Raw genomic sequence first — 27331 nt, forward strand, 5'->3', positions numbered from 1 at the left:
CCTGGACTCTGACCCCTTCCTGATGACCCGAGGTGGGCGGGAGAGGGTTAACGCTCACTTATTTATTTTTTGATACAAATGTACATTACACTTATCTTGACAGTCAGACCAGCCACCACCACCAGCACCATCACCACAGACACAGCCAGCTTCCAGCCCCGTCCCTGGGCCATCCGGTTCCCCGCTACCAACCCGGGGGCGGCCTCGGTTGGCCCCTCCGGCCGCCCTCTCAGGGGTGCGGGGCTGAAGCGGCTACTGGGGAGCCAGCCCCAGCTTGGCCTCCCGGACTGAGGAGGGCAGCCCTTGTCCGGCACAGGCTGGCCTCAGATCCGGGGGGGACCCGGGGAGGGGGGTGGGGAGGGCTGAGACCCCCTCCCCGACAGCACAGGAAAGAGGTGAAGGGAAAGAACTAAGGGTGGGGCGGGGGACGACTGCGTACAGTGGCAAGACCCTGGAGGGAGAGGCTGTCGGGGCCTGGGCTTGAGGGATGGCCCGGACAGCGCTTCCCCCTGCCCGGTAAAAGGGAAAGGAGATGAGTGTGAGAGAGAGTGTGGGGGTGGGGTGGTCCCCCCGGCAGGCCGAGGGGCCAGAACCACTTGGCATGGGAGGGCTAGCAGCAGGGGGGTTGGGGGGAGGGAAAGGGGGGCTGCAGCCACCACAGAGACGATGGGGGAGGTAGGGAAGGAAGGGGAAATGCCCCCCGCCCAGCCCACGCCGGGGGCTGAGCCGGCTCATGGGGGTGGGGAGGAGACCCTGGGCCACGGTGGCCCCAAGTCTGTTCTGAGGGAGCCCGGGGAGGGGAGGGCGGTCCTGCCCTGCTCTCTGTGCTTGCTGGGGGGAGGAGAAGGGCACAGATGGGGCACTATTTACAGAGGAGGAGTTGGGTCCTGCTGCCCGGTCTCGCTTCACGTGTGTCGGGGAGGGGCGGGCTTGGGGGGAGGCGCCAGGGCTCATGGCCACCGGGCAAGGGTGGCAGCTCTAAGGACACTTACGCCGGCGGCTCCTGTCCTGCGGGTGAGGGGAAGGAGCGGGACCCCAGTCCCTCCACCCAGCCGGGACCCAGGGAGTGAGGGGAGGGGAGGGGGGCGGAGGGGGGGCAGTCACTGCTTCTTTTCCCGAGTGGTGATGGTGACCAGCTGCTTGGCAGCCTTGGCGATGTCGTAGGCACACTGGATCACCTGCTGAGTGAGCAGCTGAAAGTCCACGGGGGCCCCCGGCTCGGGGGGCGCCGTCTTGCGGCACTCGCTCTGCAGCCGGTAGGCGCTGGCGTTCAGCAGGCGCAGGGAGCTGCGCACGGGCTCCAGGGCCGGCCTCTGGAGGCAGAAAGAAGGGCGTGGGGGGGGGGGGGGGAGGGTCAGGCTCCTTCCTCCTCCACCCCTCACCAATCCCCCCCCCCCCCAAGACTCCAGGCTCCTTCCCCCCTCCCACTGGCCCCCAGGAGGCCTCCGTCTCTGAAGCTGGGATTCCAGATGGCGTGAGGGCCCCCCCCCCCCCCCACCGTCCACCCTCTAATCCCTTCCCACCTTTGGAAAGAGAGAGGCCATTTCTGTCACCGCCACATGGATCTTCTCTGAACATGGCACAAAGCTGGGGGCAAGAGGGGAAGGAGAGGCTTGAGCGAGCCGGCCACCTCCCCCCATGCTCCAAGCCAGGGTGCGGGCGTGGGAGCACCCACCCCCCCTTGCCCCACCGCGTCCCTCCACACCCACGTCGAACCCCCTCTGCTCCCCACTGCTGCTGGGCCCCGTCCCACACCGAACCTGTCGTGCTTGAATTCCTGGGCGGCGCGTAGAAGCTCCTGGATGTTCTTGGTGACCTGCTCCGTCTTCAGGATCACATCTTCCGTGCTGGGCAGCCCGGGGTCCAGCTCCCCTTCCGGGCCGTCCAGCTCAGCGTGGAAGTCCTCATCCTTGCCCAGGTCCAGGAAGCGTTTCCCCTCCAGGCTGTGGGGACGGTTGGGGGTAGAGAGGACCAGGAGGGAGGAGCGGTCAAGCCCTCGACCCCTACCTTCCCTTCATCTCCACCCACCCCGGCCCAGGGACTGGTCCGCACCCTGGCTGGGTTCCTGCATCGGCTGCCCCTCTGAGCTCCCCGCCTCCAGCCCCTCCAGTCAATCAGTGGTATTTACTGAGCACTTACTGTGTGCAGAGCACTGTACTAAGCCCTTGGACGAGTACAATAAGACAGAGTTTTACGGTAGACTTATTCCAGTGTCCACAAGCTTAGTCCACATTTCATTCTGCTGCCCAGATGCCTTTTTCTAAAATATCGTCCGGCACATATCTCCCCGGCTCAAAAACCTCCAACGGTTACCCAAACATCTCATTGAACAGCATCTGACCACTGGCTTTAAGGCGTTCAGTTAGCTCACCCGCCCTCACCCATCCACTCTCTTCTACTCCATACCTCGGCTCACACTCTGGTCCGCCTCGGCTCCCCCCTCTGCCACGTGCCTTGGTCCCGATTCTCCCACCTCTCAGCCCTGGCTCATTCCCTTCCGCCCAAATGGAGCTCCTTCCCTTTCAAATTCACCGCTCCACAGCTCCTTCCATCCTGAAAGCCCTTCTAAAACCCCGCCGCCACCGGGAAGCCTTCCCCAAAAACTTCTCTCACCCCCAGGCTCCCCCGCTCACAACCTACCATCACCCTTTACTACGTGTCTTCTTTCTGTCTCCTCTGCTAAACCCTTCTTCCTCCTCCCCGTGACCACTCCTGCACCTCCTTTTCCCCGTTAGATCGGCTGCTCCTGGTGGGGAGGGTCAGGTTGCCTAGGGCAGTGCCCTGCACCCAGGAGGTGCTGACTTCTGCGGGCTCCCCGGGGCCGGACCCCACTCTTACCCAAACAGCGGGTCTCCGCTCTGGGTGTTGTCGTAGTCGCTGTCGGTGCCGCTGCCGTGCCGGGACAGCTTGCTCTGGGGGTGCGGACGGAGTGCGGGCATCGGCCCCTCTGGACCCTCCTGCCCTCGCCCTGTCCGACTCCCTCCCTTGGCCACACACAGCTCCAGCCCCTCTTGCCCTCACCGTGCCTCCCCTAAAGCCCCCGGACGGCCTCCCCTGGCCACACACCCACCCACGCACACCCACCCCTCCCTCCATCCATCGCTCCCAGGCCAGCGGGGTCGTCACCATGTGGCGGCCCCCATCCGACGGGCAGGAAAGCAGCGGGGAGGAGGGCGGGAACGGCCCGGCTGAGGCAGAGACTCCCTTCCGGATCTGAAACCCACAGAGCCCGGTTAGCCCTGGCCCAGGCCCCGGAAGGGACAGGCGAGGGGGGGCCGGTGGGGCACGGTCTGGGCACTGCTTACCCGGTACAGGCTCGGGGGGATGTGGACAGAGTACATGGCGTCATCTTCCAGTTCCTGAGGACAAATCAGGAGTTGGTGTGGGGGGCTCCCCCGTCCCGGGGAGACCCCTCCCTCCGCCCCCAGGCCCGCACTCACACTGCCGTGGAAGGGCTGGAGCCGGGTGGCTAGCTCGTCCCCAGGCTGGGCGCCGAAGGGCTTGAGGGCGGTGCCCGGCTCATACATGGAGAACGCCTGGCGGTCCCGGCGGTGGGCACCCACGCTCAGGTGGCCGTGGTCGGTCCGGTCGCCGGGCCCGGGGGCCGGGGGCGCCGGGCCCGTCTGCTGGCGGATCTGCGAGTTCTCCGCCTGCAGCTTGTGGATCTGGGGACGGGGCGACGGTGGGGTTACTCCCTGCGCCCCCCCAGGCCCATTCAGGCCCCCCGGGGATGCCCTGCCGCCCACCCTGGGTGAGGACCAGACTCACCTCCCGCTGCAGCCGCCGCAGCTCGTCGCTCAAGCTGCTGTTGACCTTGAGGAGCTGCTGCACTTTGGCTTCAGAGGCAGCCAGGGCCTTCTTGAGCTCCAGGTACTCCTGCAGGGTGACCGCCCCGTCCGACAGGTCCGACGAGTCCATGCTCTGCGGGGGGGCACCGGGTGGCGCGCTATCAGTGGCCGTGCCCGCCGGGCCCCCTGCCCGCACAGGAAGGGGCCGGGGGGGGTGGTGCGGATGGGCACGGGGAGCGGGGCCCGGCCTCGCGGTGGGGCACTCACTCGGGCCCGGTTGTTGCGGCCGGCGTTGGCGCTGCGTAGCGGCTCCTGATCCGTGTCCTCGTCGGACGCCACGCTGTCGTAGTCGTGCTGGTCGTCGGGGTCGCTCTGGCTCCGCAGTGAGAAGTCGAGGTTATCTGGGCCAGGGGAAAGCGGTGCGTTCGGTGGCCACCAGTAGCCCGGTGCCCGGCCGTGACGGGGGAGGCTGGGGTGGAGGGGTCCCTGGAGGGGGCCCGAGAGGGCAGGAGCCAGAGAGAACCCTGCCCCCCATGCCTGTAAAGGCCCACGTGCCCCAGGCTGACCCCCACAGATCATCATCAATCATATTTATTGAGCGCTTACTGTGTGCAGAGCACTGTACTAAGCGCTTGGGAAGTACAAGTTGGCAACATCTAGAGACGGTCCCTACCCAACAGCGGGCTCACAGTCTAAAAGATGCTCACAGATGACCTCCCCTACTCCCAAACACCCTCCTAATGTCCGCCGCCCTGTCTTCCCCCTACCCATTGCCCTCACCACACCTGTTGGGCTACCCAGGCTCTTGCCCTGCTGCCTCCGCTTGGCCTCGCTGAGGATATCAATGATCAGGGTGGCGAACTCACGGGCGTTGAAGCGAGCTAGTTTCTGTCGCCCCTGCCAGAGAGAAGAGGGGCCGTGGTCAGGGTCAGAGGGCCCTCAGGGGCCTCTGGCCAAGACCCCGGGAGGGGATAGGACTAGGGCTGACCACGTTCGAATGCAGGCCCCAGTCCTAAGGAAACCCCCTCCTCCAGCTCCCCGGGGTGGGGGGGGGTCTGTGCTTGGCAGCCCATAGGCTTGGAGAAGGGGGGTATTCAAGGCAGAGGGGTTGGGCAAGGCCTCTCTCTCTCTCTCTGGCTGGCACACCCTGGTATCCAAGGGACATCCCACTCTGTCCCCGGGCCAGGACAGGCCATGAGGCCTGTTGGGGGAAGGGAGAAAAGGAGGAGGAGTTGGCACAGCCCCCAGCCCGGACAACAACAGGCTGAGTAACGGCACAGACCGGAGGCCTCGGCGAGAGAGAGCGGGAGGGGAGGGGGGTGGAGGGGAGCGGAGAAGGGCAGAGGGGAGGGAGGGAGGGAAGGAGGGGATGGGGGCAGCCCAGGGCCCAGTGTGACCTCAACCAGCTCCGGCAACGACCAAGGCACCCCCCCCGCCCTACACCCACACAGTGCAGCCCCCATCTCTCACCTGGTTGCGTGTGGCCGAGTACTCCGGGTTGACGGGCAGGAAGGGCACAGCACTGCGCTCCGTCACCAGGGTGCTGTGGTTCTGTGTTGCCAGCCACACTGACGGGGGGGATAGATGCCCGTCACAAGGCTGCCCGGCCCGCTCCGGCTAAGGGGTGGCCGGCGGGTGGCCTCTCCAACTTCCACTCAGCAGGCTGGTGGCGGATGCGGGCGGGCAGGCAGGCGAGTGGGCAGGGAGTGCGGATGGGGGATGTGGGGCTTGGGGGGCAGGATGGTGGCTGAGCCTTGGGGGCCGTCCCTCCCTTCTTCACAAGCCCGGCCCAGCCCGGCCCAGAGTTTGGGTTAGAGTCAGTGCTGTGGCCAGGAAGGAATGAGGGAGGGACGGGGGAGGAGGGGAAAGCTGGGGAAGGAGCCAGGAAAGAGGGGGTGGGGACGGGGAAAGAGGGAATGGGAGGCAGAAAGGGGAGAGAAAAGGGGAAAAAGGGAGAAGGGAAGCGGGGAGAGAAAGGGGGAGAAAAGGGAAGGGGGAAGAGGGGAGAGGGGAAGAGGGAAAGGACAGGGAGAGGAAGAGGGAGAGAGAGGAAGGAGGAAGAGGGGAGCGAGGCAGAGGAACAGAGACAGGACAGCAAGGAGACACTGGGCAGGGAACTGATGGGCTGGCTGGCTACCTCTAGGTCTCATTTCACTCCCTCCCACTGCAGCTGTAAAGCCTGACCCCCTCCTTTGGTGGGCAAAGCAACTAGCCTGGCTTCCCTGCCCCCTCACACCACCCAGGAGCCTTGGCACAGCCCTGGCACCAGAGAAGATCCCACTCCAAGTCCCAGGTCATGGGCCCCCGGGCAGAGGCCCCTCCTGACACTGCCCCCTCCAACGTGGCCCCGGGCAACAACCCACGCTGCCTCCACTCTGCCCCTGGGCAGCATCCTTCACCAGCATCGTTCTCTCGCCGGTCCACTTCGTCATAGACGTCCATGGCCAGTTCCTCAAACAGCCGGTTGCTGAGCTGGAGGTAGAGGGGACTGGGTCAGAGTCAAGCCAGGGGTGCAGGGGAGGGGAGGGGAGCTAGGAGAGGGGCGGGGCTCTAATGTGGAAAGAGGCCTCCCCCAGACAGACATGCCAGGGAGCCCCGAGCTGGAGAGAAATCAGGCTGCAGGTGAGGAAATCGGGGCCAATGGGAAAATCAGTTGCACAACCCATGCCCTCACAGTTCCAGAGGGCAGATTACAGGTGCCAAGTTGCCAGGCTGCCCCTGGGTCAGAGGGAGTTTAAGAGGTCCAGACTCAGGGCTTGCCCCCTTTCTCCACCCAAGTTCCCCACCCCCTCTCCCCACTCACCGCTTGCAGCTTCTTCTTGGCTGCCTTGGCCAACTCTGACAGGTCCAGGCTGTGGGGGGCCAGAGGAGAGTCACGGTGAGGAGGTGCAGGGGTGGTCAAGGTCCCAACCCCCCCGCCCCCGGCAAACCACTGCATGCTGGGCCCCCACGGGGGTGGCGCAGATCCAGGGTTGGAGTCACCGGGGAGGGCCTCGAGGCCTCCCGGAGGTCTCAAGACGTGCGTGGCCTAACACAGCCGGACCCCCCCGGACCCTCGCCCAGTCCCGCCCCCTGGCCGAGGAGCCTGCCCCGGGCACAATACCTCTGAGACATGCACTTTTGCCGAGACCTAACTCCAGAGGAAGGCAGCGGAGGGAAGAACAGGACAGAGGTATATGGGTTATACCCGACCGCAGGTCAGCGCTGGGGCTGCCCAGAAGGCCCCCGCCCCCCCCGCCACACCTGCCCCGTGCGTGCCAAGGATGGACAGACACCGGTTGGGGGAGGGGGCCTGGAGGGGGCTGCTGAGGTGGGGTGTGGGAGACACTCTCCCTTCCCTAAGCGTGCCTAGACTTGAGGAGGGGTCACCGTTTTCTGTCCCACGGTGGGGCCCCGACTGCCAGTAGTGGAGATGGGCATTAAGCCCTACTGTCCGGGCCCAGGCAGGGGGTGGCTTCGCCCCTTGTGACCACAAGGTGGCAGCAGTGCCTGACTGAGGAGCACCCCCCCCCCGCCCCCCCATGCATTTGTTAAGCACTTACTCTGTGCCAAGCACTGTTCTAAGCCCTGGGGTGGATAAAACGTAACGAGGTTGTCCCGTGTGGGGGCTGACAAATGGCACCGCTCCGAAGGGATGGGCGATGGACTCCGTTGCCCTCACCTCGCCCCCTCCTACCTCACCTCCCTTCTCTCCTTCTCCAGCCCAGCCCGCACCCTCCGCTCCTCCGCCGCTGATCTCCTCACCGTACCTCGCTCTCGCCTGTCCCGCCATCGACCCCCGGCCCACGTCCTCCCCCGGGCCTGGAATGCCCTCCCTCTGCCCATCCGCCAAGCTAGCTCTCTTCCTCCCTTCAAGGCCCTACTGAGAGCTCACCTCCTCCAGGAGGCCTTCCCAGACTGAGCCCCTTCCTTCCTCTCCCCCTCGTCCCCCTCTCCATCCCCCCATCTTACCTCCTTCCCTTCCCCACAGCACCTGTATATATGTATATATGTTTGTACATATTCATTACTCTATTTATTTATTTATTTATTTATTTTACTTGTACATATCTATTCTATTTATTTTATTTTGTTAGTATGTTTGGTTTTGTTCTCTGTCTCCCCCTTTTAGACTGTGAGCCCACTGTTGGGTAGGGACTGTCTCTATATGTTGCCAATTTGTACTTCCCAAGCGCTTAGTCCAGTGCTCTGCACATAGTAAGCGCTCAATAAATACGATTGATGATGATGATGAGAACCCATGACCTCTGACTCCCAAGCCCGGGCTCTTTCCACTGAGCCACCCTGATGGGGCTGGGCTGGGGTTGGGGCAACTCCGCCTTGGCAGTGGGGCCGCGGGGGCTTCTGGCCCTGGGTGCTGGGGTTCTGACACCTGCCTCACGGTTGGCACAGCAGGACGGGAAGCGGTGAGAGGACTGGGTTGCCTTCTGGGTCGGGGGTAACCGTGCCAGGGAAGCCTAAGCCTGGGGAGTTCTCCTCCTGGGGAACTCCTCAGGACACCAGCCCCCCTGGGAGCTAACATTTCCCGCTACGGGCCCCGCGGGCACCGCAGCTGTCTGCCCCAGCCCTGCCCTCCGCCACGGGGCAGAGGGGAGAGTCCCACTAGAGGTGCCCTATCCCGACCCGAGGCCGGCGCCCAGTTCTGGCCCAATCAATCGTATTTATTGAGCGCTTACTGTTTGCACAGCACTGTACTAAGTGCTTGGGAAGTACAAGTTGGCAACATATAGAAACAGTCCCTACCCAACAGTGGGCTCATCCCTTGCGAGGGCCGGGGTGCCGCCGAGACACTGGGTCTCGGGTGCCAGAGCTTCTGGGCCACGTGGCAGGGCGGCTCCACCTACGCCCCCGAGACCCTCTCCGGCTTCAGGGGAGAAAAGCAGCTGCAAACTGCTGCTGGGGGACCCCAGCGCCTGGCTCCCAACCCTCCATCCCAGGCCCCGCGATGGCCTGAGAGACCCCTAACTCCAGGCCCAAGCTCCCGGCCCCTCGCCAGGGCACGGGACCGAGGCACACACGCCGCTCATGGGGCTGGAAAAGGGGTCACTGTTGCCTCTCCCCTCTGGCGAGCCCCCAGCCCTCCCTAGATGCCCCTCGGTGTCCCTCGCTGGCAGAACTGGGCACTCACCTGTCAGCCATCTGGGGGATGATGTAATGGCCATTCTTGTGGTCTGAGCAAAATCAAAACAGCCAGTCACCAGTGGGGAGGCAGGTGGGGCCAGAAGCCCCCCCGACCCCCCGGCCCTACCCACGTGGTGGGCTCGCTCCCAGCTGGAGGAGGATGGAAGAGGAGGGCAGAGCTCACCAAAAGGAGGGGCTGGACCCAGGGCATGGGGACCCTGGAACTGGCGGACAGCCCCGAGGGTCCCAGAGACGGGTATCGGGCGGGGGTGGGTGGGAGGCTTGGCCAGTTGTGCACACTCATCGCTCCCCCACCCCCATCCCATCCCTGCTCCTAGCTGAGCCTGAGCCCAAGGCACTTTCACGGGAGCCAGTTGCCTAGCAACATGGTTTCTCAGCTGGCTCTGTCGCCATGGCGCCAGCTGCCGGGGCGAGGCCGGGGCCACGGCCCCTCCACCGCCCCTTCCTTCTCCGGCCGGCCGCGGGGGGCCTGGGGCTCACCTGGCTTGCGTCCACAGAGGTAGAAAGCCAGCCGGTCGGTCAGCTCATACTGGCACTCCACCAGCCGGTCAGCGAGGTCGTGGTGCCCGGCCTGCCTGCGAAGGGATGGTGGAGGGGTGGAGCTCAGGATGAATGGAAGTCACTGTGCCCACCCAGCCCACCTCCTTGCAATCAATCAATCAATCAATGGTACTTGTTGAGCGCTTACCGTGGGCAGAGCACCGCACTAAGCGTTTGGGAGAGTTCAATAAAACAATATAACAGATGCATTCCCTGTCCCCAACGAGCTTACAGTCTAGAGACGATCTTACAGCCCACCCGGTCTCTCCTTTCTCTGTCCCATGTCCCAACTCCACCGGTCGCTCCTCCCGGCTCACCTGGCATAGTCAATGGGGGTGCGCCCGTTGACGTCTGGGGCGCCAGGGTCGGCCCCGTACACCACCAGCAGCTCGGCCTGCAGGGTCTGCCCAGCCTTGGCTGCCACGTGCAAGGGCGTGGTGCCCTTCTCCGGGTGGAAGAAATTGGCCTGGGCGCCCAGGGATAACAGCCGGAGGCAGGTCTCCAGGTTGCCCGTCCGCACGCTAGAATGAAGTTGCTGCGGGGGGAGGGGAAAAAGAAGGGGCTCAGCTGGGACCCCCGGTCTGGGGAGCCAAAGGAGGGGAAGCTCTAGGGGCTTCGGGAAGGAAGTGGGCGGCCTGGCTGTGGGGGCGGATGGGGCTCGGTTAGACTCGAGAGGGTCAGAGGTCCTCCTCTGACCCGGGCAGGGTCAGTCACTGACCCCCACACCCAACCCGCAACCCCGCAAAGTCCCGCGGCCATGCCCACCTTGCTGAGGTCCTTGGCGGTGACCCCGTCATCATCCCTGCAGGGCAGCTTGTGCACAAACGCCAGCATCTGATACTTGGCCCGGATGAACTCTGACTTGGTGGGGCTGGGGGAGGCGGTGGGAGAGGAAAGAGGAGAGAGAGGGGAGGCAGGTAAGGGGCCCAGACAGCTCAACTCCATCCCATCCCCCAAATGCCCCCTCCCCACAACCTTAATCCTCAGCCTCCTCCCGGCCCCGCTCCCACCCGGCACCCACCCTCCAGCCACCTCCCCAATAACCCTGGTCCAAGCCCCCCTCCCCGCCCCCACTCACTGGACTTTGTCCTGGGGATTGGCCTTTCGCCGGCCACTCTGCACCTGGGCGGGGTCCAGCAGCGAGTGTTCCCAGATGGAGTTGGCCCCATTGCTGGCGAGCGTGTGGACCATCTAGGGAGAGGGTGGGGGGAGCTGGGGGTGGGCCACGGCTTCAAGTTGGGGGTAGGGACTCGCGCGGCTGCCCCCGGGGCCAGCGTCCTGCTGGCTAGGGTGGGCCCGGGAGGAGCGGGGGACCCCAGAGGGGCTTCGCTGGGCACGGTGCCCCCGGGCCCCCGCAGAGCGGAACTCCAGCCCTTCCCTGACCTCACAACCCCGAAGGCCCAGCAGCCTTGGGGGACGGGGCAGCCACGGGGACGGCGTCCTGACCAGCCTGGGGCACGGGTCCGGCTCCTCTGATTATTCCAGCCCCTCCCGCCCCCCACCCACTCTGGCCGGCGGGGTTGGGGGGGAGTGCCCTCAGCCTGGTACCTGCAGCAGGGTGGGGGGCCAGGGGCTGTGGCGCAAGTGCTTGACGATGGAGATGTGGCGGCCCAAGCTGCGGTGGACGCTGCAGCATTCGTCGCAGACCAACACGCCCCGGTTGATGGAGGCCCAGCCGGGGTCTGAGGAGGGGACAGGGCACCCCTACGTCAGTCCCTTCCGCAGCTTCCCCTCAGTGGCCTAGGATCTGAATGGGGCTGAAGCGGCCCCGGGTGGCTAATGGTCTGTGGCTCTGTCCCCTCAGTCCTACCTCTGGTCCTGGAGTCCAAGCTAGGTGGGGCGGGGTGGGTGGGAAACTCTGGGAAGGTTGGAGGATGGGGACCCACTGGACCCAGGTTTGATGCCGCCCCTGGGGCTACAGCTCCCGATTTCCTTTCCCAGCCCCCCCGCTGCTGCCGCCAATTCCGGTTCCCTCTCAAGCCGGGCCCTGGCACGGCCACCTCCCCGTTTGGGGCCCGGTGCCACACTGACGGGATCGGGAACGACGATGGGGTGAATGGTCCATTCAAAGCCCTCAGAACCCCTGATCCCACACCTGTCCCAGAAACCTCTGTCTCTCCAGCTGCCCTGGCCCTGAACCATGGGGCTCCAAGAAGAGCCAAATCCAGGCCAGCTCTACCAGGGACCTTGGGCCAGGAGAGTGAGGCTCATGCCTAGACTTGTTCTCTGCTGGGCTCCCTGCCCCTTCGCTGACACCGGCACCTGCCCGGCACCAATGCCCGCAGACCAGCAGTGCCTCTGGGCAGCCTGGTTCTTGGCAGTGCCTTGGGCCCACTTCCTTCCCCTCACAGAGCTGCAAACCCTCCTGCTGGGCCCAGGAGAGAGGGCCAACCCCCGGGGTGAGACACTGGAGACTCCGTCCTTCCACGCTCAGGGCTCCGGAGAAGGCTGCTGATTTGGCTTTCTCTGGTGCCCTGGGCTCCCCAAGGGCCCGGACAGCCTGTACCCCATGCCAGCTCCCTGGGTTTGCAACTGCCACTCTGGGCACCTCGTCTCTCCCACAGCACCGTGGGCAGACAGCAAGAAAGACAGAACCCAATCATGCTATCCCTCCCCACCCCCCTAATAATAATAATATTATTATTCTCCCCCTTTTAGACTGTGAGCCTACTGTTGGGTAGAGACTGTCTCTATATGTTGCCAATTTGTACTTCCCAAGCGCTTAGTACAGTGCTCTGCACATAGTAAGCGCTCAATAAATACGATTGATGATGATGATGAGGATAATAATGATGATGGCATTTATTAAGCGCTTACTATGTGCAAGGCACGGTTCTAAGCGCTGAGGAGGTTACAAGGTGATCAGGTTGTCCCACAGGGGGCTCACAGTCTTAATCCCCATTTTACAGATGAGGGAACTGAGGCCCAGAGAAGTGAAGTGACTTGCCCAAAGTCACACAGCAGACAAATGGCTGAGCCGGAATTTGAACCCATGACCTCCAAATCCAAAGCCCGGGCTCTTTCCACTGAGCCACGCTGCTTTTCTCCTGAACTCAGACCTCCTCCGGACCGCTGAGCACACTGCCCCCCACACCTGCCAGGGCCAGATGGTGTTTTCAGACCAGTGGTCAGTGAGTTCCACCAGCCATGCGGTGTTTGGGGGGCTGGGGGCAAGTGTATCTCCAGACCACCTGCTGGGCCAACCTTCCTGTCCAAACCCAGCACCCCCGCCCAGCCAGGGCACCTACACCACCATCTTCCCTTCCCCTAAGTGAACTGATATTCATTAATAATAATTCACGTTTTCAAAACAATCAGTCCCTTAACGGAGCAATCAACTGGGGCCAGCCCGAGGTGAGCTGGCTAGGAATGGGGGCCACCAATCCGGACCTGGCCCAGACCTGATGCCACACGCTCTAGGGTCCTTCCTCTGGAAGCACTTAGCTCCCATTCCTCATGATTTAATGGACTCCTTGAGCCTGGCAAGGGGGAAATGCCCCCAGCGGAGTCCCCAAATCCTCCGGGGGGCTCGGGCGAGACCTCGGCCTGGGGATCCCCGAGGAGCAGTTGGGACTTGGGACGCCCCTGCAGCTCCCATCCAGAGAGAGGGATGCCCCCTTGCCAACCTGAATGCAGAGACCAATGGCGCTCACGGAAGAACGAGGGGAGCAGGGACAGATCTCCTGGCCCCAGACCCGGCTGGGCCTTCGGGGGGAAGGGAGGGCCGCTGGGTCCCAGGGTGGTGCCCGGGCATGCAGACTGCCCTGCCAGATGGACGCCATACAGCTCTCATTCTCCCTGCTCCAGGAGCGGGTGCCAGCTCTCCCCTCCTCTCCAGCTTGCCGCTCCAACACGCCGCTCTGCCGTCTCCTCCCCCTCACCTCCAGTCTGCTGTCTCCTTCCTCTCACCTCCCTCCTCCTCCTCCTCCTGCTCACTCCCCCGGGCCGAGCTCCCTAGAATCCAGACTTCCTTTGCCCAGGGGAAGCACCATGGCCTAGTGGAAAGAGCATGGAACTGGGGTCACGAGGCCCAGGGGTTGGCCCTGGCTCTGACACTGACCTGCTGGGTGACCTCGGGCGAGTCACTTAACCAATCTGCATCTCAGTAAAATGGGAATAGGATGCCTTTCGGACCGTGAGCCTTATGTGGGCCAGGGAGACTGTTTCCGACCCGATCGCCTTGTGACTAGGCACTGTCATTACTTCTCTTGGGTGGTCGCGGAGAAGAGCCGGTGAGCAGGGGGCTTTGGGTGTGGCAGGGGGAAGGGGCAAAGAGAGGGAGAGTCCTAGGACAACTGAGCCGAGCCCTGCACCTGCAGGAAGAGAAGCCACGATCCCGACCTCAGGGTCCTGCTCTCCTGCATCTGGAAGAGCGGGAAGCCACGACTCCCTCCCCTGTCCCTTTCCAGGTTGGATTTTGAAGGCCTAGTTGGAGCCTTGATTGATCCCTGACTCCCCACAGGCTTGTCCCGGCCATTCCCCGTTGGTACGGGGCCAAGTTAAGGAGGCGAATGTCCATGGAGGAGGAGTCGGCCGCCATACCTGGCTGACCCAGGGCCAGGGCTGGGGGAGGACAGGCTGAGGGAAAGAGTGCGAGTCCGGCTTAGACTGGGAGGTGGCGGGGGTCTCCTGGCCAGCAGGTGTGCGGGAAATCAGGATAATTCTGACTGGGCCCTCTATATAACATTCCCCTTCCTTCCCTCCTCCACCCCAAAATACACACATCCTCTGGATAACACTCCCCTTCCTTCTCTTCTCCAACCCCAAACACACACACACCTACACACTGTCTATGTAGCACTCCCCTTCCTTCTCTTCTCAACACCCTGCCATGCGCCTTCCCTCCCTTCCTCCACCCCGCCCACCCCCCCCCCCACAAACTACCACCTTAGAGGCAGCCTCACGGTTGTCCCGGCAACCCAGAGGCTGGGGCCTTCTCCTGCTCCAGCTTCCCTCCCTGGGCCTCCCCACTGCACCCTGAGTCAAGGCCCAAAGGGAGGGGGAGGCCACTGCTGACCAGTCCCCAGGGCAGTGACAAGCCTCTCTGGAGGCGTGATGGGTGGTGGGGCCTTGAGGCTGCAAAGAACCCCAAGGAGGGGTCTGCTGGGGCGATTCCTTCAGGGGCAGGGCTGACCCTCACCGGGAGCATGGCGGGAGGGCCCGCACCCCCTCCCCGCCCCCCCCGGGACAGAGACAGCTGCTCCGGGCTGCGGCCACAGCAGAAAGGTCACGGGAGAAAGCCGGCATTGTGCTCTAGCTCGAGAACTGGGAGTGTCCTCTCCTCCTCCTGGCCCTGAGGTTCTCCCCGCTGCCCGGTCCCAGGGGCCTCCGCTTCTTCTCCCTGCCCTGAGGATCTCCCTGCTGCCCGGTCCCAGGGGCCCTCACCACCTGCCCTGGCCCAAGGCTCTCCCTGGCATCCTGCTTCATTCCAGCCCCACGGCTCTCCCTGAGGCCCCGGTGGGCCTGTCCCCAGCGACTGTGCCCACCCTCTGTTCCCCCGAGCCCCACCCCCCGCCCACCCCACCGTCTGCCCACGGACTACCTGGGGGAGCGGGCCGGGAACCTTGCGCCAAACCGTCATCACCTCTGGGGCCCGGCCCACTGAGGGATCCCTCAGGGTGGGCGGCACTGAGGAGGCCCCTGCAAAGCCCGGGAGAACAGGACGGAACCCTGGGCTCGGGGACTTTACAGTCCAATGGGGTCAGAGAGGAGTGTTCACCACCCTCTCAGTCACGCTGACTCTTCTTTAGCTCTAGCCTCAATCCCGCCTGCAACTTAAGCCCGCTTGGCAACGGCTGAGAGAGTCCTGTTCGCGGGGGCCGCTTGTGACCACGTCAGCCTGCCAGGAGGCTCCCACTGCTCCCACCTGCGGCCTCCCAGGGGGAGGGGGACCCACTGCAGTGCCGGGGGAAGCATGGCAGAGAGGACCCCGTTCTCCCTCATTCATTCAATCGTATTTACTGAGCGCTTACTGTGCAGAACACTGTACTAAGCGCTCGGGAAGTACACGTTGGCAACACCCCCAGGACAGCCAGACTCTGCCTCCCTCCCCCAGGCTTGGGAGCTCAAGGCCAATCTGGAGGTGCCCCCGGCTCAGAATGGCCCAGTGCGGGGATGGCGATGAGGCCTGGCAGGGCCAGGAGGAGAGCGGGCAGGGAGGGGCTTGGACACTCCTCAGAGGGCACCTCTTGCCATGTGCCAAACTGCTCATCCTTAATAATGACAATAATAATGGTGTTTGCCAAGTACTTACTCTGTGTCAAACACTGTCCAAAGCCCTGGGGTAGATATAAGTTAATCTCGGACACAGACCTGTCCCACTTGAGGTTCCTTGTCTCATGGGAGGACAGGTACTCACCGTACCTCGTTCTCGCCTGTCCCGCCATCGACCCCCGGCCCACGTCATCCCCCTGGCCTGGAATGCCCTCCCTCTGCCCATCCGCCAAGCTAGCTCTCTTCCTCCCTTCAAGGCCCTACTGAGAGCTCACCTCCTCCAGGAGGGCTTCCCAGACTGAGCCCCTTCCTTCCTCTCCCCCTCATCCCCCCTCCATCCTCCCACTTTACCTCTTTCCCTTCCCCACAGCACCTGTATATATGCTTGTACATATTTATTACTCTATTTATTTATTTATTTTACTTGTACATATCTATTCTATTTATTTTATTTTGTTGGTATGTTTGGTTTTGTTCTCTGTCTCCCCCTTTTAGACTGTGAGCCCACTGTTGGGTAGGGACCGTCTCTAGATGTTGCCAACTTGTACTTCCCAAGTGCTTAGTACAGTGCTCTGCACACAGTAAGCGCTCAATAAATACGATTGATGATGATGATGATGATGAGGTACTGAACCCCCATTTTGCAGATGAGGAAACTGGGGCACAGAGAAGTTAAGTGACTTGCCCAAGGTCACAGAGTCGGGATAGAACTCAGTTCCTCCGATTGCCAGGTCCAAGCTCATTCTACCAGGCCACGCTGCTTCCCTTAAGGGCAAAGGCTTCCCAAAGTCTTGTCTCTCCCTTCCCTGGGCTGCTCCTGGCCCGGACCCCTCTTCCACCCCACCCCTTCCCCGATGCAGCTACGGCCTCCCATCCTCTGCCCGCACTGAGGACACCCCCCAGCCTGCCCAGAGGCCAACCGAGGCCTCCCCACGGCCGCCTCCTCAGGTGGCCAGGCTGGCAGGATCGGAGCTCTTTCTCTAGACTGTAAGCTCGCTGTGGACAGGGAATATGCCTACCAACTCACAAGCACTTAGTACGGTGCCCTGCACCCGATGTGCGCTCAATAAATACGACTGATTCAACCTTCTAGGCCCAACTCGAACCAGGCCAGGGCTGGTACAGGTGAGTCAGAGGGGTTCTTAAGCCTCCCGCCTCGGGGCTCTCATCCATTCTGGCTAGGCCCAACTCCCCTCCCCCATATCCCAATGGAAACAGGAAGTCCTCTTCCCTTCCTCTCCCCAACCACCCCTAGCTCATGGAAACCTCTGACAAATAGGTCCAGGCCCCAGAGGTCAACAGGAACCGGGACATCCTTTGGATTCAGACAGCGGACTCGGCCTGCAGTGAGAGGGATCGAGGTTAGACAGAAGAAGGAGCATCCAGGCAGGGTGAGGCGCACTGGCGCAAGGGAGATGGGGGGGAATCTGGGAAGGGTTTCAGTGCACTGTGCCCAGAGGTGAGAGATTGAATAAAACGATCTCTTTTTGTTTCTTTGCCCCTTCGTTTCTTTGGGGGTCTCTGGGCACCTGCAACATGGTCGCTGTCAGGGCCCAGCCAGCAGGGAGAGTTCTCAGCTCCACATTTGGGTAGGCTTTACAGAAAGCGGGAGAGTGGCAAACAATTAATCCAAGGTATTTATCGAGTGCTCACTGTGTGCGGAACACTGTACTAAGCGCTTAGAAGAGTACAATATAACAGAGCTGACAGACACACTCCCTGCCCACAACGAGCTTCTAGTCCAGAGGGGCGGCTGGGGCCTTCCCCAAACAAGAGCCCCGAGCTCCCTTTGAGGCGAGGCCCACAACCGGTGGAGGAAAGAGGTGGGTGGGACTCCCGGCCCCTGCCCCAGTTGAGACCCCCGTGAGGAGGCAGAGGCACGAGCCCCCTCCCGCCGATGGCGGTCCGGGCAGGAAGCTGGGGATGACGCACCCTGAATTCCTCCCGGCCAGGTTTCCTGTGAGTGGTGCTGCTCCCAGAGACCAGGCACGGGCCCGGATCACTCCCCGCCGGGTGGACTCTGCTGCCGCCACCGCTGCCACCGCTACTGTTGCTAAATCCGGGTGGCGCCGGGGGCGGCTCGGAGAGCATCCATGCACACACACCCGGCCCGCCCCCTCCCACGGGACGCCCACCCTCGGGCCCCCCGTCACCTGCGACTGGAGGCTCCTGAGGAGGGGAAGGCTGTGTCGGTTCCTCCAGGATGGGATTGGCTCCCAGCAACTGGTCGGCCACTGGCCAACCCTGCCCTCTCCCAACCCCTGAAGCTCAACTCCCACCCAGGGGTTTCATTCCGCAGCCCCAGACCGAGGAATAGGGTGGACCTCTGAAGGCACGATCCCCGGCCCACTGCTCCTGGATGTTTGTGGAGGGATCCTGGATCACGTCCCCTACCCCATGGCTGGGATTCCTGGATTTCCTTAGCTCCGCTCCTTCCCCGGCCTCCGCTTTCCGCCATCGGCTCTGGCCGGTGGACCGGGAAGCGCAGGGCACTTGGGATGCCGGGGTCTGGGGCAGGAGGCAAGGTGGGGCACGCCGCTGAGGCCCCTCCGGCTGGACAGCGCTGCTCCAGGCCAGGGTGGAGGGCAACGGAGGCCAGAGGCTGTTCTTTTGCCCCCTTCCGTGGGTGTAGGCCATGCAGCCGGAGGGATGGGGAAGGGGAGCCATGGTGGAGGATGAGGGGGGGATCTCTGAGCTACGGCTGAACAATGCCGGGCGGAAGTCCTGGCCCAGCTACATTGTTTGCCAGCTCAGCGCTTCCCAAGCAATAGAGGAATGGAAAACACACCCACACCCACACACAAACTCTCCCCCAACTCTCCCTCCCACCCCCCCCAAACCCCTCTCCAAGACAGCACACCTTGCTAGTTTCCCACCCCCAGGCAGGGCCACCCCTACCAAAGCCCCAATTTCTGGGGATTCAAGTCCAGTCCCAAGCCCCAGGACTCTCAGGCCTGCAGGGGCACAGCTTGGGGGACTGACAAGCGTGGGAGTAGGTGGAAGGGCACAAGGGGTCAGAGAGGGGAGGGGAAAGAGGACAGCAAAGCTGGAGGTGTCCTTACCCAAACCCCTCAACCCCAGGCCCACTGGATTGGAGAAATCCCTGCCCCCGGTCTCACCTCTGACAGGGGTCAGTCAGCCCAGCCAAGGCCCAAAGGAGTCTTTTGTGGAAGGAGGTGGGGGGACATCTAGGAGTCCCACCGGCCGGACCTCTCCTGCATCCCATAACTGACTAAACCCCCTGACGGAGCACACATGGGCCCGTTCCCACGGTCGAGGACCAGATAGAACATATTGGGCTGAGCTCTTGCAGTCTCTCCTCATGGGTGGCCATCCCCTGGTCTTCCCACCAGCTCGGGTACTCAGTCTCCCCGCTGACTAGCGGGCACCGCCACTGTCACCCAGGGCACCCAGAGAGATCAAACTACAGCTCGCCCACCTCCCTGCCCCCGGAAAGGGGGTGCTACCCTGACTCGGTGCCCAAAGATGGCTATGGGGCTGCCAGGACAAGGGAGGAAGCTGGATCAGTGTGGCTTGGACAGAGCAGCAGGGGCCAGAGGTGGCCATGAGTGCCAGCTCGCCATAGCCCGCGACCCAAATGGGCTACTATGCCAGCCAGGCCCGTTCCAGGGGCTCTGAAGGCTCGGTCTTGCTCCCTGGGGTGAGGAAGGAGATCAGGATGCATGGGGTCCCCTCTACTCCCAGATCGGGCTTTGAGGGTGGTCCCTTGGCACAGATGGCTCAGAGATGGAAGTGAGACTACGCACGTCTCTGGGGCTCGGTGCTCATGCTCTGCTGCAGACCCGGCCGGGGTCTCAAAGGAAGGAGAAAAGGAAGTCTAGGCTGGGCTCAGGACCCCCTTACCAGGTGGCTTCCAGAGGAGGCTTGGAGAGAGTCCACTCGGAGGGCCCTGTCATTTCCCCCGACCCATCCCAACAATCACCATTTCTTTGGTCACTACAGACCCTAGTGCTCTGCCCAGACTCTTGGGGGGCTGAAAGGCACAGTCCACAATTGGGGAGCAAGGCCCGGACCCCCAAAGGAGATGGTACCTCCCAGTCACCGGCACCCAGGAGGGACCCCCTTTTAGCAGCTCAAGCCCTGGCTCCCAGAGAGTCAGTGGGGAGGGAAGTTGTGATTAATCCTGCCAACTATCCAGACTTTCACGCAGGCCCAAAAGACCCCACCTCAGCACACCGGCTCCTCCCACTCTCAACACTGACTCCAGGGAGCCCTGGCTCCCAGGAGTAAAGGGAAAGGAAACCGCTGTCACTTGGGGAGCCCAGAGGCCTTCAAGCCACCTCATCCACTACCAAAACAGAGGAGGACAAGGGGATGTGGGATAGGGAGACATAGGGCTCAGGCCGACCGCTACAGCTTTAAGAGAAACAGTTCCACAGACAAACCATACGCTGAGAAGCAGCTTGGCCTAATGGATAGAGCACGGGCCCAGAAGTCAGGAGGACCTGGGTTCTAATCCCAGCTCTGCCACTTGTCTACTGTGTGACCTTGGACAAGTCACTTTACTTTCATGCATCTCAGTTACCTCAGCGGTAAAATGGGGATTAAGACTGTGAGCGCCATGTGGGGCGTGGACTGGGTCCAAATTGTACCTATCCCAGCGCTTTGTACAGTGCCTGGCACATAGGAAGTGCTTAAATTCCATTAAAAAAAAAAGAGAAAAGATGCCTTCGCCACTTGGGCCAAGCAGCGCTGCGTGTCATGTCACCCCAGTGCTGCTGCCGGGGAGCACGGAATCAGGCCCAGAGCCCGGGCCTTGCCGGAGATCTCCCACCAGTGGGTCGATTCCCTCCCCCATTAGGGATCGCTTAGGTGGGAAGATAGGTTGGGGCTCCGGACTAGGGCACTGGGCCTAATCGATGCTACATATTTACGGATCGCCTATCGTTTACGCAGCACGGCGCTGAGCGCGTGGGAGAGTACGGTACAATAGAGTTGGTAGGCATGATCCCTGCCCGCTGGGACCTGACAGTCTAGTAATCAGAGAGGGCATGGAAACCCAGGAGGCTTCCCCGGTCTCTCCTAAATATACCCAAGGGATGCCCACCCCCAAGACATCAGGAAGCTTTCCTGCGGCTGCTGTTCCACCACCGCTCTCACATCCGGCACAGCAACGCAGGGAGGCCACGTGGGGAGGGGGTGGCACCCAAAATAGTCATTAACCAGGAGCCCCCTCCCTCTGGCAAGCTGGCCCCCTCCTGGGGCAGGCCCAGTGGGCTCCCAAGGAGGCCTGGGAAGTACGGGGAACACTGCTGGGAGGATCTTACTGGCCGGGAGCCCCAAACCTGCCAGTTAACTCTGGGGGAGGGCGAGCAGAATGGCCTAGGGGAAAGAGCACAGGCTGGGAGTCAGAGGACCTGGGTTCTAATCCCAGTCTGGCAATGGTTTGCTGTATGACCTTGGGCAAGTCACTTTTAGCTGGTCTGTGCTTCAAATTCCTCGACTGTAAAATGGGGATTAAACGTCTATGCTCCCTCCTTCTTAGGAGGCAGCAAGACCCATGGAGGACAGGGACCTGTGCCCACCATGATTTGCTTGTATTCACCCCGGCACTTGAAACAGCACTTGACACAGAGTAATAACGACGATAATAATAACAAGGAGACATCCTCTATGCCTGTCCACGTTCCCCCACCCAAACCTGCTGCAGCCCTCCACCCCGGCTCCAAATCTGCATCGAACAGCCTTTCTGACATCTGCCCCTCACTTCCTCACGAGGGCCGGGGCGGGCAGACAGGAGCAAATTTCCATGCCGAACGGAACTCCCGGCCGGAGAAGGGAAATATAACAGTAAATAGAGGTGGGCGGGAGTTGGGGGGGTGGGGGTCACCCAGCCCAGCAAGGACGGAACCCCTGGTAACCTACCCCACCAGGGTCTCCCACCGCTGTGGGGCCAAGGTCCGTCGGGTCCGGACCCCCTAAACCTCTATTTCCTCCCCACCTCCTCCTCGGGAGGGCCGCAGATTCCGGGCTACCCTCGGCCTGGTCCGGAGCCACCCGCACACAGGAGGATCCTGACCCCGGGGACCCCTCGGCCCACAGCCTCTCCTGGGTCCCGATGACCAGTGGAGTGCCCAAGTGCCTGAAGACAATGTCCAAGGTGAGATGGGCTGCCCCTGGGCATGTGCCACCTGCACTCCCCATTTTGGGTTATTTCTCCCACCCCGCGTGGCTGAGTGGAAAGAGCCTGTGCTTGGGAGTCAAGAGGTCATGGATTCTAATCCCGGCTCCGCCACATGTCTGTGTGTGACCTTGGGCAAGTCGCTTAGCTTCTCTGAGCCTCAGTTCCCTCATCTGTAGAATGGGGATGAAGACTGTGAGCCCCACGTGGGACAACCTGATCACCCTGTATCCCCCCCCAGGGCTCAGAACAGTGATTTGCACAGGGTAAGCGCTTAACAGATGCCATCATTATTATTTCACGGGAGCCCCAAAGCAGCCACCGCCCGGTGGCATCGGCAGCCCCGGCGGGGCAGATGCAAGGTAAGGCAAGGTGGCAGCGGGTCGGACACCAACTGAGCACACGCGTGGCTTAGTGGAAAGAGGCCCGGGCTTGGGAATCAGAGGTCATGGGTTCTAATCCCGGCTCAATCAATCAATCAATCGTATTTATTGAGCGCTTACTGTGTGCAGAGCACTGTACTAGCGCTTGGGAAGTACAAGTTGACAACATATAGAGACAATCCCTACCCAACAGTGGGTTCACAGTCTAAAAGGCTCCACCACTTGTCAGCTGTATGACCTTGGGCAAGTCACTTTACCGCTCTGTGCCTTGGTTACCTCATTTGTAAAATGGGGGGGGTGAAGACTGTGAGCCCCAAGTGGGACAACCTGATTACCCTGTATCAACCCCGGTGCTTAGAACGGTGCTTGGCAGATAGTAAGCGCTTAACAAATACCAACATTATTATTATACATCCCCCCCTCCCCACCACCCCGCGGCCCATCTGCCACCTGGAAGGGTTGGGGGCGGAGGCGGGGGGAGGCAGCGCTGCCGGGCCTAGCTCCCCGCCTCCCCCAGGGCTGGCTAACCCAGATTGGAGGGGGTGGGGGGGCGGGTTCCCCTCCCACTTAACCGGTTCCCGCGCTGCTCAGACCCCCACCCTCTCCCAAGGACACGGGGCTGTGCGGGGATGGCAGCCCCCTCTCCTCCCCGAGGGGGGCCGGGGGTCCCCGGGGCTCAGCCAGCAGCACCCCAGGCCCCGGATCCCGCTCCGCCCCCGGCCCGCATTCATTCATTCATTCATTCATTCAGTCGTATTTATTGAGCGCTTACTGTCTGTACTAAGCGCTTGGGAAGTCCAAGTTGGCAACATATAGAGACAGTCCCTACCAAACAGTGGGCTCACAGTCTAGAAGGGGGAGACAGAGAACAAAACCAGATACAAACAAAATAAAATAAATAGAATAGATATGTACAAGTAAAATAGAGTAATAAATATGTACAAACATATATACAGGTGCTGTGGGGAAGGGAAGGAGGTAAGAAGGGGGGGATGGAGAGGCCCTACAGAGAGCTCACCTCCTCCAGGAGGCCTTCCCAGACTGAACCCCTTCCTTCCTCTCCCCCTCGTCCCCCTCTCCACCCCCCCGTCTTACCACACCTGTATATATGTATACGTTTGTACAGATTTATTACTCTATTTATTTTACTTGTACATATCTATTCTATCTATTTTATTTTGTCAGTATGTTTGGTTTTGTTCTCTGTCTCCCCCTTTTAGACTGTGAGCCCACTGTTGGGTAGGAACTGTCTCTATATGTTGCCAACTTGGACTTCCCAAGCGCTTAGTCCAGTGCTCTGCGCACAGTAAGCGCTCAATAAATACGATTGATGGATTGATTGATTGATTGATTAGAAGGGGGAGACAGAGAACAAAACCAAACATACTAATAAAATAAATAGAATAGATATGTACAAGTAAAATAAATAAATGGAGTAATAAATATGTACAAACATATATACATATATACAGGTGCTGTGGGGAAGGGAAGGAGGTAAGATGGGTGAGCCCGCTGTTGGGTAGGGACTGTCTCTATGTGTTGCCGACTTGTACTTCCCAAGCGCTTAGTCCAGTGCTCTGCACACAGCAAGCGCTCAATAAATATGATTGATCAATTGATTGATTGATGGGGGGGATGGGGGGGGAGGAAGGAAGGGGCTCAGTCTGGGAAGGCCTCCTGGAGGAGGCCTTTTAGACTGTGAGCCCACTGTTGGGTAGGGACTGTCTCTCTATGTTGCCAACTTGTGCTTCCCAAGCGCTTAGTCCAGCGCTCTGCACACAGCAAGCGCTCAATAAATACGATTGATTCATTCATTCAATCGTATTTATTGAGCGCTTACTGTGTGCAGAGCGCTGGACTAAGCGCTTGGGAAGTCCACGTTGGCAACACTCAATCGTATTTATTGAGTGCTTACTGTGTGCAGAGCGCTGGACTAAGCGCTTGGGAGGTACAAGTTGGCAACACTCAATCGTCTTTATTGAGCGCTTACTGTGTGCAGAACGCTGGACTAAGCGCTTGGGGAGTACAAGCTGGCAACAGATAGAGATTGACTGATTGATTGAGAGGTGAAGACGAATAAATACGATTGAATGAATGAATGAATCATCATCAATCGTGTTTATTGAGCGCTTACTATGTGCAGAGCACTGGACTAAGCGCTTGGGAAGTACAAACTGGCAACATAGAGAGACGGTCCCTACCCAACAGTGGGCTCACAGTCTAAAGGAATGAATCATCATCAATCGTATTTATTGAGCGCTTACTGTGTGCAGAGCACTGGACTAAGCGCTCGGGGAGTACAAACTGGCAACATAGAGAGACGGTCCCTACCCAACAGTGGGCTCACAGTCTAAAAGAATGAATCATCATCAATCGTATTTATTGAGCGCTTACTGTGTGCAGAGCACTGGACTAAGCGCTCGGGGAGTACAAACTGGCAACATATAGAGACGGTCCCTACCCAACAGTGGGCTCACAGTCTAAAGGAATGAATCATCATCAATCGTATTTATTGAGCGCTTACTGTGTGCAGAGCACTGGACTAAGCGCTCGGGGAGTACAAACTGGCAACATAGAGAGACGGTCCCTACCCAACAGTGGGCTCACAGTCTAAAGGAATGAATCATCATCAATCGTATTTATTGAGCGCTTACTGTGTGCAGAGCACTGGACTAAGCGCTCGGGGAGTACAAACTGGCAACATATAGAGACGGTCCCTACCCAACAGTGGGCTCACAGTCTAAAGGAATGAATCATCATCAATCGTATTTATTGAGCGCTTACTGTGTGCAGAGCACTGGACTAAGCGCTTGGGGAGTACAAACTGGCAACATAGAGAGACGGTCCCTACCCAACAGTGGGCTCACAGTCTAAAAGAATGAATCATCATCAATCGTATTTATTGAGCGCTTACTGTGTGCAGAGCACTGGACTAAGCGCTTGGGGAGTACAAACTGGCAACATAGAGAGACGGTCCCTACCCAACAGTGGGCTCACAGTCTAAATGAATGAATGAATGAAAGACTGAGTGAATGCCCACCCCCCCCCCCTTCCACCGCGCCGGCCTGGGCCGGTCCTTACCCGGGGCGCTGCAGTCGGCGCACACCTCGGCCCGCGGCACCTTCCGAGCCATCCTGAGCGGCGAGGCGGCCGCGGCCTTCTGGGCCAGCGTGGGGGGGAGGCGGCGGCGGCTCGGTCGGTCCGTCGGTGGGTCGGTGGGTCGGTCGGTGGGTCGGTGGGTGGATGTCCCGGGGGTGGTTGTGTCTACAGGCCGCTCTCCCCCTCCTTCTGTCCGTCCGTCGGTCCCCGCAGCGCTCAGCTGCTCCTGCAGGAAGCAGCGCCGGCCCCGCCCACCAGGGGGCGTGCCCACCCCTCGAAGCCACGCCCCTCCGCGCCTGCCCTGCAGGGACCTGCGCAGGCCCCGCCCACCGAAGGGGGCGTGGTCACCTCCGGGGGGCGCGCCTGCGCACTCGTCGTCCCCCCCCCCCCACCCCGTCCCGCGCCTGCGCCCGGGAAGAGAAAACGGCCCGCAGCGCCCCCTCCCCTCCCTCCCTTTCAATCAATCAATCAATCAATTTCATCACCGTCAATCGTATTTATTGAGCGCTTACTATGTGCAGAGCACTGTACTAAGCGCTTGGGAAGTACAAATTGGCAACATATAGAGACGGTCCCTACCCAACAGCGGGCTCACAGTCTAAAATATGGGCTCCCGTATGTATATATGGTTGTACGTATTTATTGCTCTATTTATTCATTTATTTTATTTGTACATATCTATTCTATTTATTTTATTTTGTTAGTATGTTTGGTTTTGTGCTCTGTCTCCCCCTTTTAGACTGTGAGCCCACTGTTGGGTAGGGACCGTCTCTATATGTTGCCAATTTGTACTTCCCAAGCGCTTAGTGCAGTGCTCTGCACATAGTAAGCGCTCAATAAATACGATTGATGATGATGATAAAAGGGGGAGACAGAGAACAAAATCAAACATACTGACAAAATAAAATAAATAGGATAGATATGTACAAGTAAAATAAATAGAGCAATAAATACGTACAAACATCTATACATATATACAGGTGCTGTGGGGAAGGGAAGGAGGTAGGATGGGGGGATGGAGAGGGGGACGAGGGGGGAGAGGAAGGAATCGTATTTATTGAGCGCTTACTGGACTAAGCGCTTGGGAAGTCCAAGCTGGCAACGTATAGAGACGGTCCCTGCTCAGCAGTGGGCTCACAGTCTAGAAGGGGGGGACAGGGAACAAAACCAAACATGCTAACCAAATAAAATCAATCAATCAATCAGTCGTATTTATTGAGCGCTTACTGTGTGCGGAGCACTGGACTAAGCACTTGGGAAGTACAAGTTGGCAACATATCGTATTTATTGAGCGCTTACTGTGTGTCAATCAATCATATTTGTTGAGCGCGTACTGTGTGCCGAACACTGGACTAAGCGCTTGGGAAGTACAAGTTGGCAACATATCGTATTTATTGAGCGCTTCCTGTGTGCAGAGCACTGGACTAAGCGCTTGGGAAGTACAAGTTGGCAACATATAGAGACAGTCCCTGCCCTACTTGTACTTCCCAAGCGCTTAGTCCAGTGCTCCGCACACAGGAAGCACTCAATAAATACGATTGATTGATTGATGAGGGAACTGAGGCCCAGAGAAGTCAATCAATCAATCAATCGTATTTATTGAGCGCTTACTGTGTGCGGAGCACTGGACTAAGCGCTTGGGAAGTACAAGTTGGCAACATCTAGAGACAGTCCCTGCCCTACTTGTACTTCCCAAGCGCTTAGTACAGTGCTCCGCACACAGTAAGCGCTCAATAAATACGACTGATTGATTGATTGATGAGGGAACTGAGGCCCGGAGAAGTCAATCAATCAATCAATCAATCAATCAATCAATCGTATTTATTGAGCGCTTACTGTGTGCGGAGCACTGGACTAAGCGCTTGGGAAGTACAAGTTGGCAACATATAGAGACGGTCCCTGCCCAACAGTGGGCTCACAGTCTAAAACGGGGAGACAGAGAACAAAACCAAACATACTAACAAAATAAAATAGAATAGATATGTACAAGTAATAAATAAATAAATAGAGTAATAAATATGTAC

The 27331-nt window shown here is 60.1% G+C and overlaps 1 protein-coding gene across 1 annotated transcript; it reads right to left on the reverse strand.

Annotated features, from left to right (window-relative positions):
• Positions 1 to 42: 42 nt before the first annotated feature.
• GIT1 (GIT ArfGAP 1) lies at positions 43 to 25442 on the reverse strand. Its single transcript, XM_038758959.1, has 20 exons — positions 25290 to 25442; positions 11019 to 11152; positions 10549 to 10661; positions 10236 to 10341; positions 9788 to 10005; positions 9411 to 9505; positions 8917 to 8959; positions 6592 to 6640; positions 6188 to 6260; positions 5259 to 5356; positions 4574 to 4685; positions 4056 to 4189; positions 3769 to 3921; positions 3441 to 3665; positions 3306 to 3359; positions 3127 to 3213; positions 2839 to 2912; positions 1761 to 1943; positions 1524 to 1587; positions 43 to 1313 (listed from the first exon to the last, which is right to left on the reverse strand). The coding sequence occupies exons 1-20, from the start codon at positions 25339 to 25341 to the stop codon at positions 1101 to 1103; spliced, it is 2280 nt and encodes a 759-aa protein (XP_038614887.1). The 5' UTR covers positions 25342 to 25442; the 3' UTR covers positions 43 to 1100.
• Positions 25443 to 27331: the final 1889 nt, after the last annotated feature.

The sequence above is a fragment of the Tachyglossus aculeatus genome, chromosome 17, assembly GCF_015852505.1.
Source record: "Tachyglossus aculeatus isolate mTacAcu1 chromosome 17, mTacAcu1.pri, whole genome shotgun sequence".
NCBI classification, from domain to species: domain Eukaryota; kingdom Metazoa; phylum Chordata; class Mammalia; order Monotremata; family Tachyglossidae; genus Tachyglossus; species Tachyglossus aculeatus.